Raw genomic sequence first — 14,800 nt, forward strand, 5'->3', positions numbered from 1 at the left:
TTTCCTAACATATTTTGCTAAGAAAATGGGGTTTTTTTAACCGCTTTTTTTGAAGTAATTCAGATCAAGATTATTCAAATAAGATTTGATCATTCACGACAACCTGTTGTCCACTTCAGCAAAGACATGCAGTGAGCAGGTCACGTGCGCGCCACTCACGGTCGGCGTTGCCGGCGGACTCTGCTCGAGCGCCTCGCGTCAACGCCCAACGCGCGATTGGCCGTTGCCACCTGAGCCCTCGCGAGATGGTGGTCACGCGGCGCCCGGGCGCCGAGCGAGAGAAGTGCAGCCGGTAGCGCAGGGAACCGGTGGAGGTGCAAAATGGGGGAGCAAACGGACAGCGCTGACAATGGGCCGGAGGTGAACTATTTCTCAATGGAAGAAGTGAAAACTCACGACAATAGCAAATCCACGTGGCTGGTCTTACACGACAAAGTGTACGATGTCACTAAATTCTTGGAGGAGGTCAGTTTTAAATTTGTTGTTAAACGCCGCCCATTCAATTTCGTAAGAGTGCTGCTGTAACATGTAATGATTTTAAAATGATCTTTCAATGTGTATAATCGACTTTTTAAAATGTCGTCCTATTTAAATGTGCATTCCTTTTTTTGATGTAAGTCCTTATACTTAAATGTAATTTAAATTTCGGTTAAATGATAAAATGCAATATTAGTGAACGACTTCTCCATGTTCAAATGTCAAAGTCCTATCGTGTTATTCTATATTTGTAATATGCAATTTTTCTTGGATCTTTTAGAATTTGAAGTACTGTGCAATTTAAAGCAATGTGTATACTTGATATTTAATAGTCATACAGATATAGGGCATTTGGTCCCCCAAGTCCACACCGACCACTGGGCATTCATCCATATTAATCCCAGATTACAACACTTGACCTGTGGCTTTATGGCTCGGTGATTTAAGTGTTTATTCAGACACTTATTTTTGTAATAAATTATTTAACTATTGTTTATAAATCAAAATAGTCAATTTCAAGCAAGATTAGATTCCCCTGTTGCATCTTCCCATTCTAATTTATTTTCCAAAGCATTACTTTTCAGTTTACTTTGCCACTGACCAAATCCAGTTACCCTTCCCTTATTTCATTCATTCATGTCCTGCTAATGCTAACAAAAGTTTCAAACATTTCAATGTATAACAATTGAATTTAGGCCACTTGAGTTGCTAAGCACAGCTCAAATAGCATCAGAATGTTTGCTGACGACATGACCATCTTGGGCCTCATCACAGACAACAATGAGATGGCCTACAGAGAGGAGGTAAAGGCACTAAACAGCTGGTGCCAGGAAAATAACCTCTCTCTCAATGTCAGCAAAACTAAAGAGATGATCGTGGACTACAGGAGACAGCGGGGGAGTGGACACCTCCCCATCCACATCAGTGATGCTGAGGATGAAAGGGTCAGCAGCTTTAAGTTCTTCGGTGTGTACATCACAGAGGACCTTTCCTGGACACTGCACACGGACACAATAACAAAGAAGGCCCACCAGCGGCTCTTTTTCCTGAGAAGACTGAGGAAGTTTGGCATGAACGCCAGCATCCTCACAAACTTCTACAGATGCACCATCGAGAGCCTGCTGACGGGCTGCATTACAGTCTGGTACGGGAACTGTTCTGCCCACAGCCACAAATCACTACAGAGAGTGGTGAAGATGGTACAGCACATCACTGGCAACTGTCTCCCGGCCATTCAGGACATTTACTACCGGCGGTGCCTGCGGAAGGCACGCAGCATCATCAAGGACCACAGCCACCCAGCATAGCTGTTCTTGTTACTGCCAGGCAGACGATACAGGAGTATGGCTGCACGTACCACCAGACTTAAGAACAGGTTCTACCCTCAGGCTTCTGAACTCATAAACACATTTCAAATCATATATGTTGATTATTTTTAATATTGTCTTTTTACCTATTTTTAATATTGTCTTTTTACCTTACTAATGTCATGTTTTTAATCTTATTTATCCATGGAATATTACTGCTGAGGTGACCCGTTGTCTTGCCAAATACATTTCATTGTACTGTTGACCCTGTCTCAACCAACTTATGATAAATACAATTTATTATTATTATAAATGAAAGTGGATGCGAGAGGGATTATGAAAAAGACAATTTTACATAAAGTCATTTACCATTATCTTTATTCCATCCAAAAGGTCAATTTGACTGAAACATTAGCTTTGCTACCTTCTCCACAGATGGGACCTGATCAGCTGAATATTTCCAGCATTTTCTGTTTTTATTTCAGGTTTTCAGCTTCAGTCATTTGCTTCTCAAGTATTTTTAATCGAAGCTTACTGTAACGACAAGAGCAGCATGCTCTCACAATGTGTAATGATTTGAAGAGGAAATTGATCAGCACATGAGAATTGTTCCCCTGAACTCCATCAAAATAACACCAAGGGATTGTTAGTATGCATAGGATTTCAGTTTTAAAGCCCCATTTTTAAAAAAAAGGTACATCTCACAATCTAACATCCAACAATCAGCACTCCAATGGCACCGCACTAGAATTTTAGCTGAGATTTCCACACTTGGATATCAATGGGAAGATGTATATATCAAAGACGATCATGAGTTACTGCAAAATATCTTGTAGCTAATACACATTCCAGCCAGGACTAATCAAATCGATGCTTTATTGTGGATTGGATTGAGCATCCATTCAGAAAAGTGGATGTATTCAGTTTTATACCTGAATTTGTACCTCAGGTGATGGAATATTGTTGAGGAGTTAGATGGTGACCAAAACATATTTTCCATTTGATTTATCTGCTTAAAAAGGTCATTCATCTTGGAAACCGATTTCAAACATTTTGCCTCTATCATCTAACTTGTTAGTTCATTTTAACTTAAACTTAACCAAGGTTCTACAGAGCTTGCCTGGGTTGTAAATGACCCGATTTATGTAAATCTGACTTTATGCAAATTCTCCTATACATTTTCAAAGTATTTTTCAAGCATAATTATAAATGTTTCATGGTATTCACTACGGACTGGTATATTTCATTTTAATGATGAGTGTTTGGGTGATTATTTAAAAAAAGTGAACGAATTCTAGCAAGCATGTAGAATTATACAATATGAGTAACTGTTGGGAATGGATGTTTCTGACTTATAGCAAAATTGTCTTCTGGATAGTTCTTGGAAATGGAACCTTTGGGAACTGCCTGTATTTTAAAAAGTAACAAAGCCATTGATGCTTTCAGAGATTAAGGACCAGCATATAACTCAAAGAAACAAACATAAAATTTGCCAAAACAATAATCTACATCTACATCCTGCCATTGGGAGAAATATAAATCACGAAAGGTGCCAGGTGCCAAAATGGAACAATGGAAAGAAATTTAAAAGGGGGTTTCAAATCAACTTTTATATTCTTTGTTTTCAAATAGAAATTGCTAAGTAGCAATGTTAACTCTCTTTAAATCACACAGTGAGGATTTTGTCAATGCGTTAAATCCTTGTTTTTACAGACCTCATAAGGGATTTTGGTTTTAGTGGACAAAATTTGATGTAACCGAGGCGCCTGTTTGTATTGGGCAGGTCAAGAAACAGCGGCATTTTGAAAGGTTACAAAAACTCCAGGATTGAAACTAGTTAAACAACTTCATAAAATGTAGATTTGCTGTGTTTGAATATCAGGGAGTGGGAGATAGAGATGGGCTGAAAGGATTCCCTCTTCATTACGATCGCTCAGCCTGAGCACCCTGTTCACATTTGGAAACAATAAATATTAAGGACTTGCTTGCAGTTTGATGAACTCGAGTTGGTTGTTTCGCATTTTAAACTGGGTAGTGGAGGCACTAAATTACAAAGTTAGCAGAAGATGAAATGAATGGGTAGGACTATGGCAAGGCTAAAAATGGTTAAACTACCATGTAAACATGACAAAGTGACCTCTGCTCCACCCCATCTTACTGTGTTGATCTTGTAAAGTTTTTTTCATAATCCTACATGTGAATTAACTTGATCATGGCTGATCTGTGTGATCTTAACCCTATATTTCTGTCCACATCACATCACCTTTCATCCCTTTGCTCATCAAGAATCTGTCTATCTCTGCCTTAAATATTCAGAATCTGCTTCCACTGTTAATTTTAAGGCTTTATGAATAGTTTGTAATATTTCCCAATTAAAGTGTCATGTTCCTCCTTTGTCACTTTTTTTGAATAAAGAACCTCCATTTACTATTTTCTAATTCAATGAAACCTAAGAATTTCTAAGAAATTTCAGAAAATTTAAGCCAATATTTCAACTCTGTTTGGAGACTGGTGTTTTTATAGGGAGATTTGACCCACATTCCAGTCATGTAGCAGCATGACATAATTATAAACACCATATAGACAATGTGCCAGAGTCCATTACAGCCCCAGAGTATGTCCTGTGCAGACCCACTGTGCAGACCCACCAGAGATGGTGATGTGCAAAAGAAGGGTATAATCCTTCACATATTATCACAAGATGCCACCATCTTGGTGCCATCATCAAATTTGGGTGTGTGGCTTTCTATAGTAACATCCAAGTCATTTATAAATCATTGAAGCCCCTCAGATTCCGTAAATGTTTCCCCTCTTGTCTTCAACCTATGAACTCTGATTCTTGATTCTCCTACCCTGGGGAAAAAGACTACATTCACCCAATCTTTTTTCCTCGTGATTATTTCATAAGGTGAACCCCACCTTGTTGTGCTCCAAGGAATAAAGTCTGAGCCTGCCCAAACTCTCCCTATCACTTAGGCTCTCGAGTCCTGGAAGCATCCTCTTATATATTCTCTGCACCCCTTCCAGCTTAATGACATCTTTCCTAAATCGGGGTGATGAAAATTGTACACAATACACCAAGAATGACCTCATCAATGTCTTGCACAACTATAACTCAACGTCTTTAACTCACAATTTAAATAACATCCCGACTAATACTTAAGTTTCTTGACTGATGAATGCTAATGTGCTAACAGCCTTTTTCACCACACTATCTTGTCACTTTCAGGGAACAATGTAATTGTACTCCGATATCTCTCTGCCCCACATCACTCCAGGGCCCCACCGTTCACTGTAAATGCCCAGCCCTGGTTTGACTTCCCAAAATGCAACACCTCACATATCTGAATTAAACTCCATATTCTATTCCTCAGCCCACTTGGCCAGCTGTTCAAGATCCTGCAATAATTCTTGATACTCATCTTCATCCAAATTGTTTATGTATTTGACAAATTGCGATGGGCCCAGCTCCGATCCCTGAGGTACACCACTAATCGCAGGCCTCTAATTTTCCAGAGCAGTCTAACGTGCTGAATCGTACAAAGGTTTTTGAATAACAACTGCTTAAAGTAATAAAAGCAGCAGATGGTGGGGGATTTCAGTCCATTATCTAGAATAGTTAGGTAGCACTGTCACTGATTAAGTTGGCAGAGTCCTGAAAGATCCAGCTGCCAGACATGGTCACTGACAGGTATTAAGCAAATCAACTTGAAGGAGAAAGCAACTTGACCATGTCCATGCCAATTTGTCTGTGGCATATACATCTGTCCAGTTAGCATGGATGGAAGTAACAACACAATCCTGCTGGTAAGAAAGTCCAGCCTCTTCCACACGAAAGACACACTCCACTGTATTGTGTAGCAGAACAGTCATGCTAAATGGGATTGAATTTGAACAGTTGTATATTTGATATCTGGTTCACAAAAAGCAGAATGTATCCAATCGATTTCCTCCAACAGTCATTTGTTAATCATCAGCCAAATGTAGGAAGATACTGTCAACAGTACGCTCACGTTCGAATAAATACTTTCTGAATGCCAAGTTCTGATTTTTATCTTGCATGGATGTTTTTGTCAATCGAAAGGCTTAAATCCAACATCATTTGTTGCCAAATTCTCCATCGGCTTCAGTCTAAACAAGCATAATTTGCAGAATTGAGATAAGGTGAGGCTATGGAGAAACAAATACATTGGGATCGTTGAATTTGTTTTGCCAACATGAACCAACTGAGCTTGGTGATAAAGTGGAACCAAGTAAAACATTGATGTAAACACCATGGCTTCGGATAAGTTGTCCATTTATACTTACATTGCGAAAGTTATTAATCTAATGATAGGTGCATCAACATTTGAAGAATATGTTTTTTATCTCCCCTGCTTAATACTTGTTGCTTCATATGCAGTCCCAAATTTGATTATTGTTACTTAGAGACTTTGTTTTCAATATTTAGGCACTGCATTCATAGTTTAAGTATTTCATTTGTTTCAAGCAGAGATCTTAAGACAATGCTTTCAAGTTGTGAGGATGCTTTTTCATTGTTCCATCGTGTTCCCTAGGCCAAAAATGTTTTTAAGATGTAAATTATATTGCACTATTTTAAATGGTGTCCAAAGGCATTTCTTGGAATTTAGAAATTGTCTTATTGGTATTGCAAGTTTGGGGGGTGGGGGGAACACTATGAAAACATAAGCATAATGAAATTTTGCATGAAGTATTTTTCATTTTAAGTGATAGGAGGGTACACAAATATTGGACAATATTAACATTCATTTTGAAGAGTAGTTAAACCATTTGTTTTTAAATGCACTACAATACAGTAATGATAAATTATCCTTGTGTTTCTGTTTGCACTGAGATCAAACCAATTGGGACTGATGTGCCTTCAAAACAATATTTTTAACAGAGAGCATAAATAATTTCACCTGATCCGTCCCAATCTATTGTACATAATGCTCACAGAACAAAATATTTGTGTCCTGAGAAGTATTGATTTACTTGGGCTTTGCAAAAGCGACAGGAACATTTTTGTTTTGGAACACGAAGACAGTAACCGTTAAATAATTTGCTAGAATTTTGTGAAGCCCTGGAACATGCCTGGAACAGAAAGGATGTCCACGAATATGGTATGAGTGGAGAGATCCAAGAATCAGGGTAGAATCTTGCAGAAAGATAGGATTGTGTGGTCGGGGCAATGGTGGTTAGTTGGTGTTTGGGAGTATTGCGAAGCAAATGTGGTTAGGGAGCATTGGAGAAAAAGGTGCCTGTCTTGAACGCTGTGTGATATTGGGTCATTGGTTTTGTCTTTCTCAAGCCAGACCTGCCTTTAGCTACAAATATAACGCAGTTGTGGACTAAAATAATCACTTGCATAAATCTGTACCCTGGACAAATATCAGTCTATCATCTACATAAAGAAGAGGACTTTGTACATAGCATGGCATTTTACATGCATTGAGAAATAAGGTGCAGCATCTTCAACTAATGGGTGGTCATTTAATTTTCACTGCTTGACCAACACAAGATGAGTTGCATAAAACAGTTGCTTTGGACATTACTTTCCCTGCACGATCACTGTGTACTTGCAAATCTCTGGGCCTTAAAACATCACATTGTTCGCTTAAAGCTTTAGTTACCAGGTTAATAACACTTGAACTGGACACGTCAGTTACCACATATCTTCAGAGGTTGCCTGCATTTCTTGGACTCTCTCAATTAACTACTCCATCACCTGCATTACCAAAAGAGCTATTTATCATTGCTTCCCAATGTATTGTTACATATTTCCATATGTGCCCAATGTCAGATCTTTAAGCTCCTGAAGACAGCCCAGGGGTTACTCTGCTGTTACAAAAACAATCCTCTGTTATATCTAAATATATTAACACATCAGATATTATGATCTTGTATCTTGTGATGATGGGGTTATTTCCAAAGAGGACAGTACATCTAAAAATCCACTTCAGTGGGCTGCTAGTTTTTGTTCCATGTCACAAAGCGCAAAGTTAACGCTGTTTCCCTCCATGTCTGTAATGTCCCACTGCAGAATGTCAGTAGGAGGGAGCACAATCTTAGGATTTGGTACTGAGATGAAGAGAAATTTCTGTGCACATTGTGGCGAACCTGTCGCCTATCACCTACCACCTGTCACTCTATCACCAAAGCCACTGGAGACTAAGTCACTGAATGTATTTGAAAATAAGGTAGATAGACATAGACATAAGGCATCATGGAGCATTGGTAGAATGTAGGAATAGATTAGCCATGATTGCTCCATCATTGAATATAGCCATGAAGGGCTGAAGTGCCCATTTCTGCGTTTCTACCTTCGTGATTAATTGTGATTATCTTAAAAAAATATTTGATAAGGTAAATTCATATTTATTCCTTCAGAACATTGATATCTTATCCAAAATGGTTCATTGGCCAACAGAGAAAGATCTTGCTTGAATCTTAAGATGAGAAAGGGAGGAAATTATTGTGATTTACTTGGACATCAACTAATCAGGAGGAACTCATTTATTCTAAGTCATCTTTCAGTTAAGTTTAATTTAGGAAAACTGGTAAGCAACTATATCTGTTTTCATAAATTTATTTTGATGATTCATGTATAGATAAATAAGGTTTTATCTATGGCATCTTGGTTGGGTCAACGTTGCCACTCCTCCTTTAATGAAGTTCCTAAACGGTCTACTCAGTGTGCCGAAGTAGCTTTTTGCTTTCTCTTTGAAGCTCTCTAATTGTTTAAAACCTCATCAAGCGTTGTAAGGGCTCGGCATATTTGTAGGAAATCATGCAAACTACATACTTAGCAACTTCTGAACCCATCTTTCAAATTTTAGAATGGGAGAAAATGGTATGAACAAAAAACAGTTGAGTTGCTCTACTGTCTTTCTACTCATGACAGTGTAGCCAGATGCAGCTGCAACAATATCTTTTATTGGGAAATAACGTAATGATGAGTCAGAGTGCAGGAGAGAGATCGATACTCTGATTGTGTGAACAACAAACTTGCTCTCAACATCAGCCATGATCGTATTGAATGGCGGTGCTGACTCGAAGTGCCGAATACCTACTCCTGCACCTATTTGTAAATAAATTAAAATTACATTAAAAATTGTCCCTGAATCTGGAGATATGCATTTCAAAAGGGGAGAAGAGGGAGTGACCAGGGTGAGACTGGTCCTTTATTATGCTGGTGGCTTTGGCATTGCAGCATGAAGTGTAGATGGAGTCAATGGAAGGGAGGTCGGTTTACATGATGATCCCGGCTGAGTCCACAATTCTCTGCAGTTTCTCACTGTCTTGGATGGAGCTGTCCTAAACTATGCTGTGATGTGTACCAAAAAAATGTTTTCTAGGGTGCATCTGTAAAAGTTGGTGAGGCTTGTTGGGCACATGCCTAAGAGGAAGAGATTATTAAGTTTCTGGTTACATTGAAGTACATTATAAAAGAGGCTGAAGTTGACATTGTTTTGTCAAGGGGAGATCTTGCTTTACAAATCTGTTGGAGTTTTTGAGGAGGTAACAAGCAGAAAAGACAAACGAAAGTCAGTGGTTATTGTTTACTTGGATTTTCAGAATGCCTTTAAGGTGGCACACGTGAGTCTTCTAAACAAAATAGGAGCCCATAGTTTTAGAGCCAAGGTACTAGCATGGATAGATTGGCTAACTGGCAGAAGGCAAAGAGTAGAAATAAATAGGGCCTTTTCCAGTTGGCTGCCAGTGACTAATGGTGTTCTGTTGTTGGTCCTGCTACTTTTCACGTTGTATGTTGATGATCTGGATGAGGGAAGATCATCCAGATCATCAACATATAACGTGAAAAGTAGCAGAAGTAAAACCGACCTCTGTAGAACACTTTGTGGTCATGTTTGCGGATGATCCAAAGATTGGCGGAAGGGCAGATAATGTTGAAGCGGGTAGGCTGAAGAAGGACTTGGATAGGTTGAGAGAGTTGGCAAAGAAGTGACAAATAGAATACAGTGCAGTAAAGTGTATTGTCTTGCACTGGTTGAAGGAATAAAGGTGTAGACTACTTTTTAAATGGAGAGAGGATTCTGAAATTGGACGTGCAAAGGGACATGGGAATGCTGGTACATGAATCCCAAAAAGTTAATTTGCAGGTTGAATCGACGGTAAGGAAGGCAAATCCAGGGCAATTAATTTCCAAGGGACTAGAATATAAAAACATTGATGTAGTTCTGAGGCTTTTTCAGGCACTGGTGAGATCACTTTTGTAATACTTTTGGGCCCCCTACCTAAGGAAGGATGTTGTGGCTTTGTTGAGGGTCCAGAGGAGGCTTACAAGGATGATCCATGGGCTGGTTGGGTTAACATATGAGCGTTTGAAGGCTCTGGGCCTGTACTCACTGGAGTTTGGGATGAGGAACCTCATTGAACCTCTACTGGATAATGAAAGGTCTAGATAGAGTGGAAGTGGAAAGGATATTTCTAGTGGTGGGAGAGTCTAGAACCAGAGGGCACAGCCTCAGAATAAAAGGACATACCAAAATGGAGATAAAGAGGAATTTCTTTAGCCAGAGGGTGATAAATCTGTGGAATACATTGCCACAGGTGGCTGTGGAGGCCATGACATTAGGTATGTATTTGGTGGTGATTGACAGGTTCTTGATTGGGAACGGTGTCAAAGGTTATGGGGATGTATTCAAGAGAATAGTTGAAGTTCTTAAGGCTAACGGAATCAAGGGATATGGGGAGAAAGCAGGAATGGGATACTGATTTTGGATGATCAGCCATGATCATATTGAATGGTGGTGTGGGCTCGAAGAGCTGAATGGGCTACTCCACCCATTTTCTATGAGAAGGCAGGAGAATGGGGTTGAGAGGGAAAAATAGATCAGCCGTGATTGAAAGGTGGAGCAGACTCGAGGGCTGAATGGCCTAATTCTGCTCCTCTGTCTTGTAGTAATGTTATATGGAAATCTTGGTGAGAGCATAATATTGTAGATGGTTTATTTACATCAAACCAAGCAAATCCTGATCTGGATGCATTTTTGAATTGCTAACATTTTTGTTGTAGCATCCTGGTGGAGAGGAGGTGCTCTTTGAACAAGCTGGAGGAGATGCCACGGAAAGCTTTGAAGATGTGGGACATTCATCTGATGCCAGAGAGATGCTGAAGCAGTATTTCATTGGAGAACTTGATTTGGTATGGAATATAATTTATGTTGCTCCTGGTGTATGCTCCTGGTTGAATGTTTAACTTACTTTCAAGTTATTTAAATTTCCATGGTTTGCACAAATGTCCACAATGTCTGAGACAAACACGGTGCCAAGATAAATTAGTCTCATCTGGCTTCATATGATACATATCACTCCATTCCCTGCATATCTATATGCCTATTTAGAAGCCTCTTAAACAACCCTATCATATCTAACTTTACCACCACCCCAGGCAGTATGTTCTAGGCACTTGCCACCCAATGTGTAAAACAAAAGCTGGCCTTGCACATCTTCTTTAAACTTTGACTCTCACCCGAATGCTGTAACTTCTCGTCATTGATATTTCCATCCTGGGGAAAAGGTTCCGACAGTCTATCCCATCTATGCCTCTCAAAATTTTAAATACTTCTATCAGGTCTCAACTCTTATATACTTATATATTCTTATAATTATAATTATATAATGTTATATACTTTTATTAGTCCTCAATCTGTGATATTCCAGAGGAGAAAATCCAAGTCTGTTCCACCTCCCCTTGTCGTTAATATCTCATAATCCAGGCAGTTTTCTGGTAAACCTCAACTGCACCCTCTCCATCTGTACATGGTATGCCAAATGCTGCTAACTGAAGACTTGTGGAGCTGCATCCTGACTTCCTGATTCTTGCACTCGGTGCCACAACCAATGAAGACAAGCAGACCATACTTTCCCTATGTAAGTGTGTTGCCACCTTCAGGGGACTGTGTACCTGGACCACAAGACCCTTCCCTACATAAATGCTGTTCAGTGTCTTGCCATCAACTGGATACCTTCCCCTTACATTTGACCTCCCTAAGGGTAACCCCCAACACTTGCTCGGATTAAACTCCATTAGTCATTTCTTTGCCTATTTCTGTAGTTGATCTATATTCCGTTGTATTCTTTGGCAGCCTTACTGTATACAACTCCAGCAATCTTGGTGTTATCTGCAAACTTGCAAGCCAATCCATCTACATTTACGTCCAAGTCTTTTATATATATCACAAACACCAGAAGTCCCAGCACAGATCTCTGCAGTACTCTACCGGACACATACCTCCAGCCAGAATAACATCCTTCCCCCATAACCCTCTGTCTTCTGTGAGTAAACCAGTTTTGAATCCATATGACCAAGTTATTGTAAATTCTGTGGATTGTAATCTTCTGCTTTTTCTACCATGGGGGACTTTATCAAATGCCTTAACAAAATCCATGTAGATAACACCCACCACCTTCACCTTCGTTGGTCACCTTCACGACCTCCTCAAAAAAACTCGATCAAGTTAGTAAGACGTGACCTGCTGCCTGCAAGGATGTGTTGATTGACCCTAATTAGCACATCCCCTTTCAAATAGGAGTAAATCTTATTCCGACGAGTACTATTCAGTAGCTTCCCTACTACTAACGTGAGGCTCACTATCCTATAATTCCCTGGGTTATGTCCACTTCCGTTCTTAAAGGAATAACATTACCTATTCACAGTCCTTCGGTACCTCGACTATGGCTAGAGAAGTTGCAGAGATCTTCGTCAAAGCCCCTGTCCTAACCAGGGATATAACCATCAGGCCTACGGGATTAATTTCCCTTGGTGCCCTTCAAAACCCCCGAATCACCTCTTTGATCTCAAAGTGCCTAAGCATATAGTATTCTCCACACTGATCCCCCTGTCCTTCATGTCTTTCTCCTTGGTGAATACAGATGGAATGTTCTCATTTAGACACAAAATGCTGAAGTAACTCAGCGGGATAGGCAGCATCTCTGGAGAGAAGGAATGGGTGACGTTTCGGATCGAGACCCTCTTTAGACCAATTTAAACCAGCATCTGCAGTTCTTTCCTACACATTGTACTCATTTAGTTCTTTGACTCCAAGCACAAATTCCTTCCTCTATTCTTGAGCGATCCTACCCTCTCCCTGCTTTTCCTCTTGTTTTTTATGTACGTATAAAAGGCCTTGAGATTTTCTTTAATCCGTCTCGCCAAAGACATTCATGGCCCTTTTTGGCCCTTCCAGCAGGATTATTTCCTATTTGCTTTATATTTCTCAAAGGACCAGTCCGATTTCATCTTAAACTGAATATACACCTCCTTTCTCTTTTTGATTAAATATACAACCATTATATCTTTACCTTGCCATCCTTACCCCACCACCTTACTGGCATGCCTCAGCTTTGATCAACTTGCCTTCAAATGACTCCCACATGTCACATGTCATCCCAATAATAACTACTTCCAATTTACTCTCCCTGACTCCTATCTATTAATGCTGCCTTATCCCAATTTAGTACCTTCTCCAAAGGTTCAGATTCATAGCTATTTAAAACAGTCTTAAAAACTGGCATTGTGCACACTGAAACACTGGTCAGCGACCAGGCTTGTTTCTCAATACCATGTCCAGTATGATCCCCCTTTTGAGTTGGACATACAGTTTTAGGAGGCCCTCTTGGATACACTGTATAAGGATTAGACAGGCCAGAATTTGTTCTAAGTAAGCCCCAGGCAATATTGGGGAAATTAAATTCACCCACGAGTTGTAAATCTGTGGAATTCTCTGCCTCAGAAGGCAGTGGAGGCCAGTTCTCTGAATGCATTCAAGAGAGAGCTAGATAGTGCTCTTAAGGATAGCGGAGTCAGGGGGTATGGGGAGAAGGCGGAGACGGGGTACTGATTGAGAATGATCAGCCATGATCACATTGAATGGTGGTGCTGGCTCGAAGGGCCGAATGGCCTCGTGCACCTATTGTCTATTGTCTAACCCTGTTACTTTTGCACCTTTGTTTTCATTCAGAAAAAAGTCAAGGGATAAAAATATGCCTGATTAATAGGGACACATTTCCACTGATTCTACTCACAGAAAGATGACATTGTTGAGGCTGAAGGGTGTTGTGTATTCCAAAAATAATCTTTTCTGTTGCAAAATAGTATGTACCTCCAGGAAATAGCACTTCAATTCTTTAAACAAGGCATTGTTGCAGCCAGTTGTATCTTAATGTAAAAACCTAGAAATGCACGTCTAGTCAAGTAGCATCTGAGGAGAGAGAAACAAAGCTGATGTTTTTGGTCGAACCTGTTTCTGCACAGATGCAGTTTGAACTGCTGAATTATTTTCAGCATTTTATTTTTGTATTGGATTTTCAACATTTAGTAGCTTTTTCGTTTCTAGCTGACATCTTAAAAATATTTTTTTTTGTAGGCTGATCGGAAAAAGGAAAATTCTAAGGTAAGGAAAGAACTATCAGTTATCATACTGATTATAAATAAATGTTTTGCAATAATAATGTGCTGTTTAAACAATTTATCCCATATTGTCATTATCTCTGACCTCTCTCACCCCGGCCACAAACTCTTTCAAGCACTTCCCTCTGGAAGGCAACTCCGAACTGTCAAAGCTGCCACAGCCAGACATAAAAACAGCTTTTTTTCCACAAGCAGTAGCTCTACTCAACAGCCAAAAGTCTGTAGCCTCCTGTTGCTCTGGTATTATATTTCATTCTTCACATGTTTAAATTATAATGTTTTATTTTTAATTGTCTACCCTATATCATGTTGTTACTTGCGAACAAAGCACCAAGGCAAATTGCTTGGATGTATACGTATTTGGCTAATAACATTTATTCAGTTCAATATGATATTTCTGTTTATTTTTACGGTCAAAATTGCAGATGATTTTCCTTTAATCTAGTCAACATAATTATTTATTATATTACTTATTTAAAATATCCTTTACAATAAATGCCAGCACAAAATGACATCAGCAAGTGAGCAGCTGAGATGAGGTGCTGCATGGAGATTTAAAAAGCTGTGTTGACATGAGGAA

The 14,800-nt window shown here is 39.5% G+C and overlaps 1 protein-coding gene across 2 annotated transcripts in view; it reads left to right on the forward strand.

Annotated features, from left to right (window-relative positions):
• Nucleotides 1–255: 255 nt before the first annotated feature.
• Nucleotides 256–14,800, forward strand: part of cyb5b (cytochrome b5 type B) — a 33,679-nt gene continuing 19,134 nt past the window's right edge. The window contains exons 1-3 of one of the 2 annotated variants that reach the window (XM_078400793.1): nucleotides 256–465; nucleotides 10,825–10,953; nucleotides 14,177–14,203. In XM_078400793.1, coding sequence (XP_078256919.1) covers nucleotides 322–465; nucleotides 10,825–10,953; nucleotides 14,177–14,203 — 300 coding nt within the window. In that variant the 5' untranslated portion in view covers nucleotides 256–321. Of the gene's footprint in view, nucleotides 466–8,168; nucleotides 8,345–10,824; nucleotides 10,954–14,176; nucleotides 14,204–14,800 lie in introns of those variants that run through there. The other variant, XM_078400794.1, reaches the window with a different exon arrangement.

Source organism: Rhinoraja longicauda, chromosome 6 (assembly GCF_053455715.1).
Source record: "Rhinoraja longicauda isolate Sanriku21f chromosome 6, sRhiLon1.1, whole genome shotgun sequence".
Lineage (NCBI taxonomy): Eukaryota > Metazoa > Chordata > Chondrichthyes > Rajiformes > Arhynchobatidae > Rhinoraja > Rhinoraja longicauda.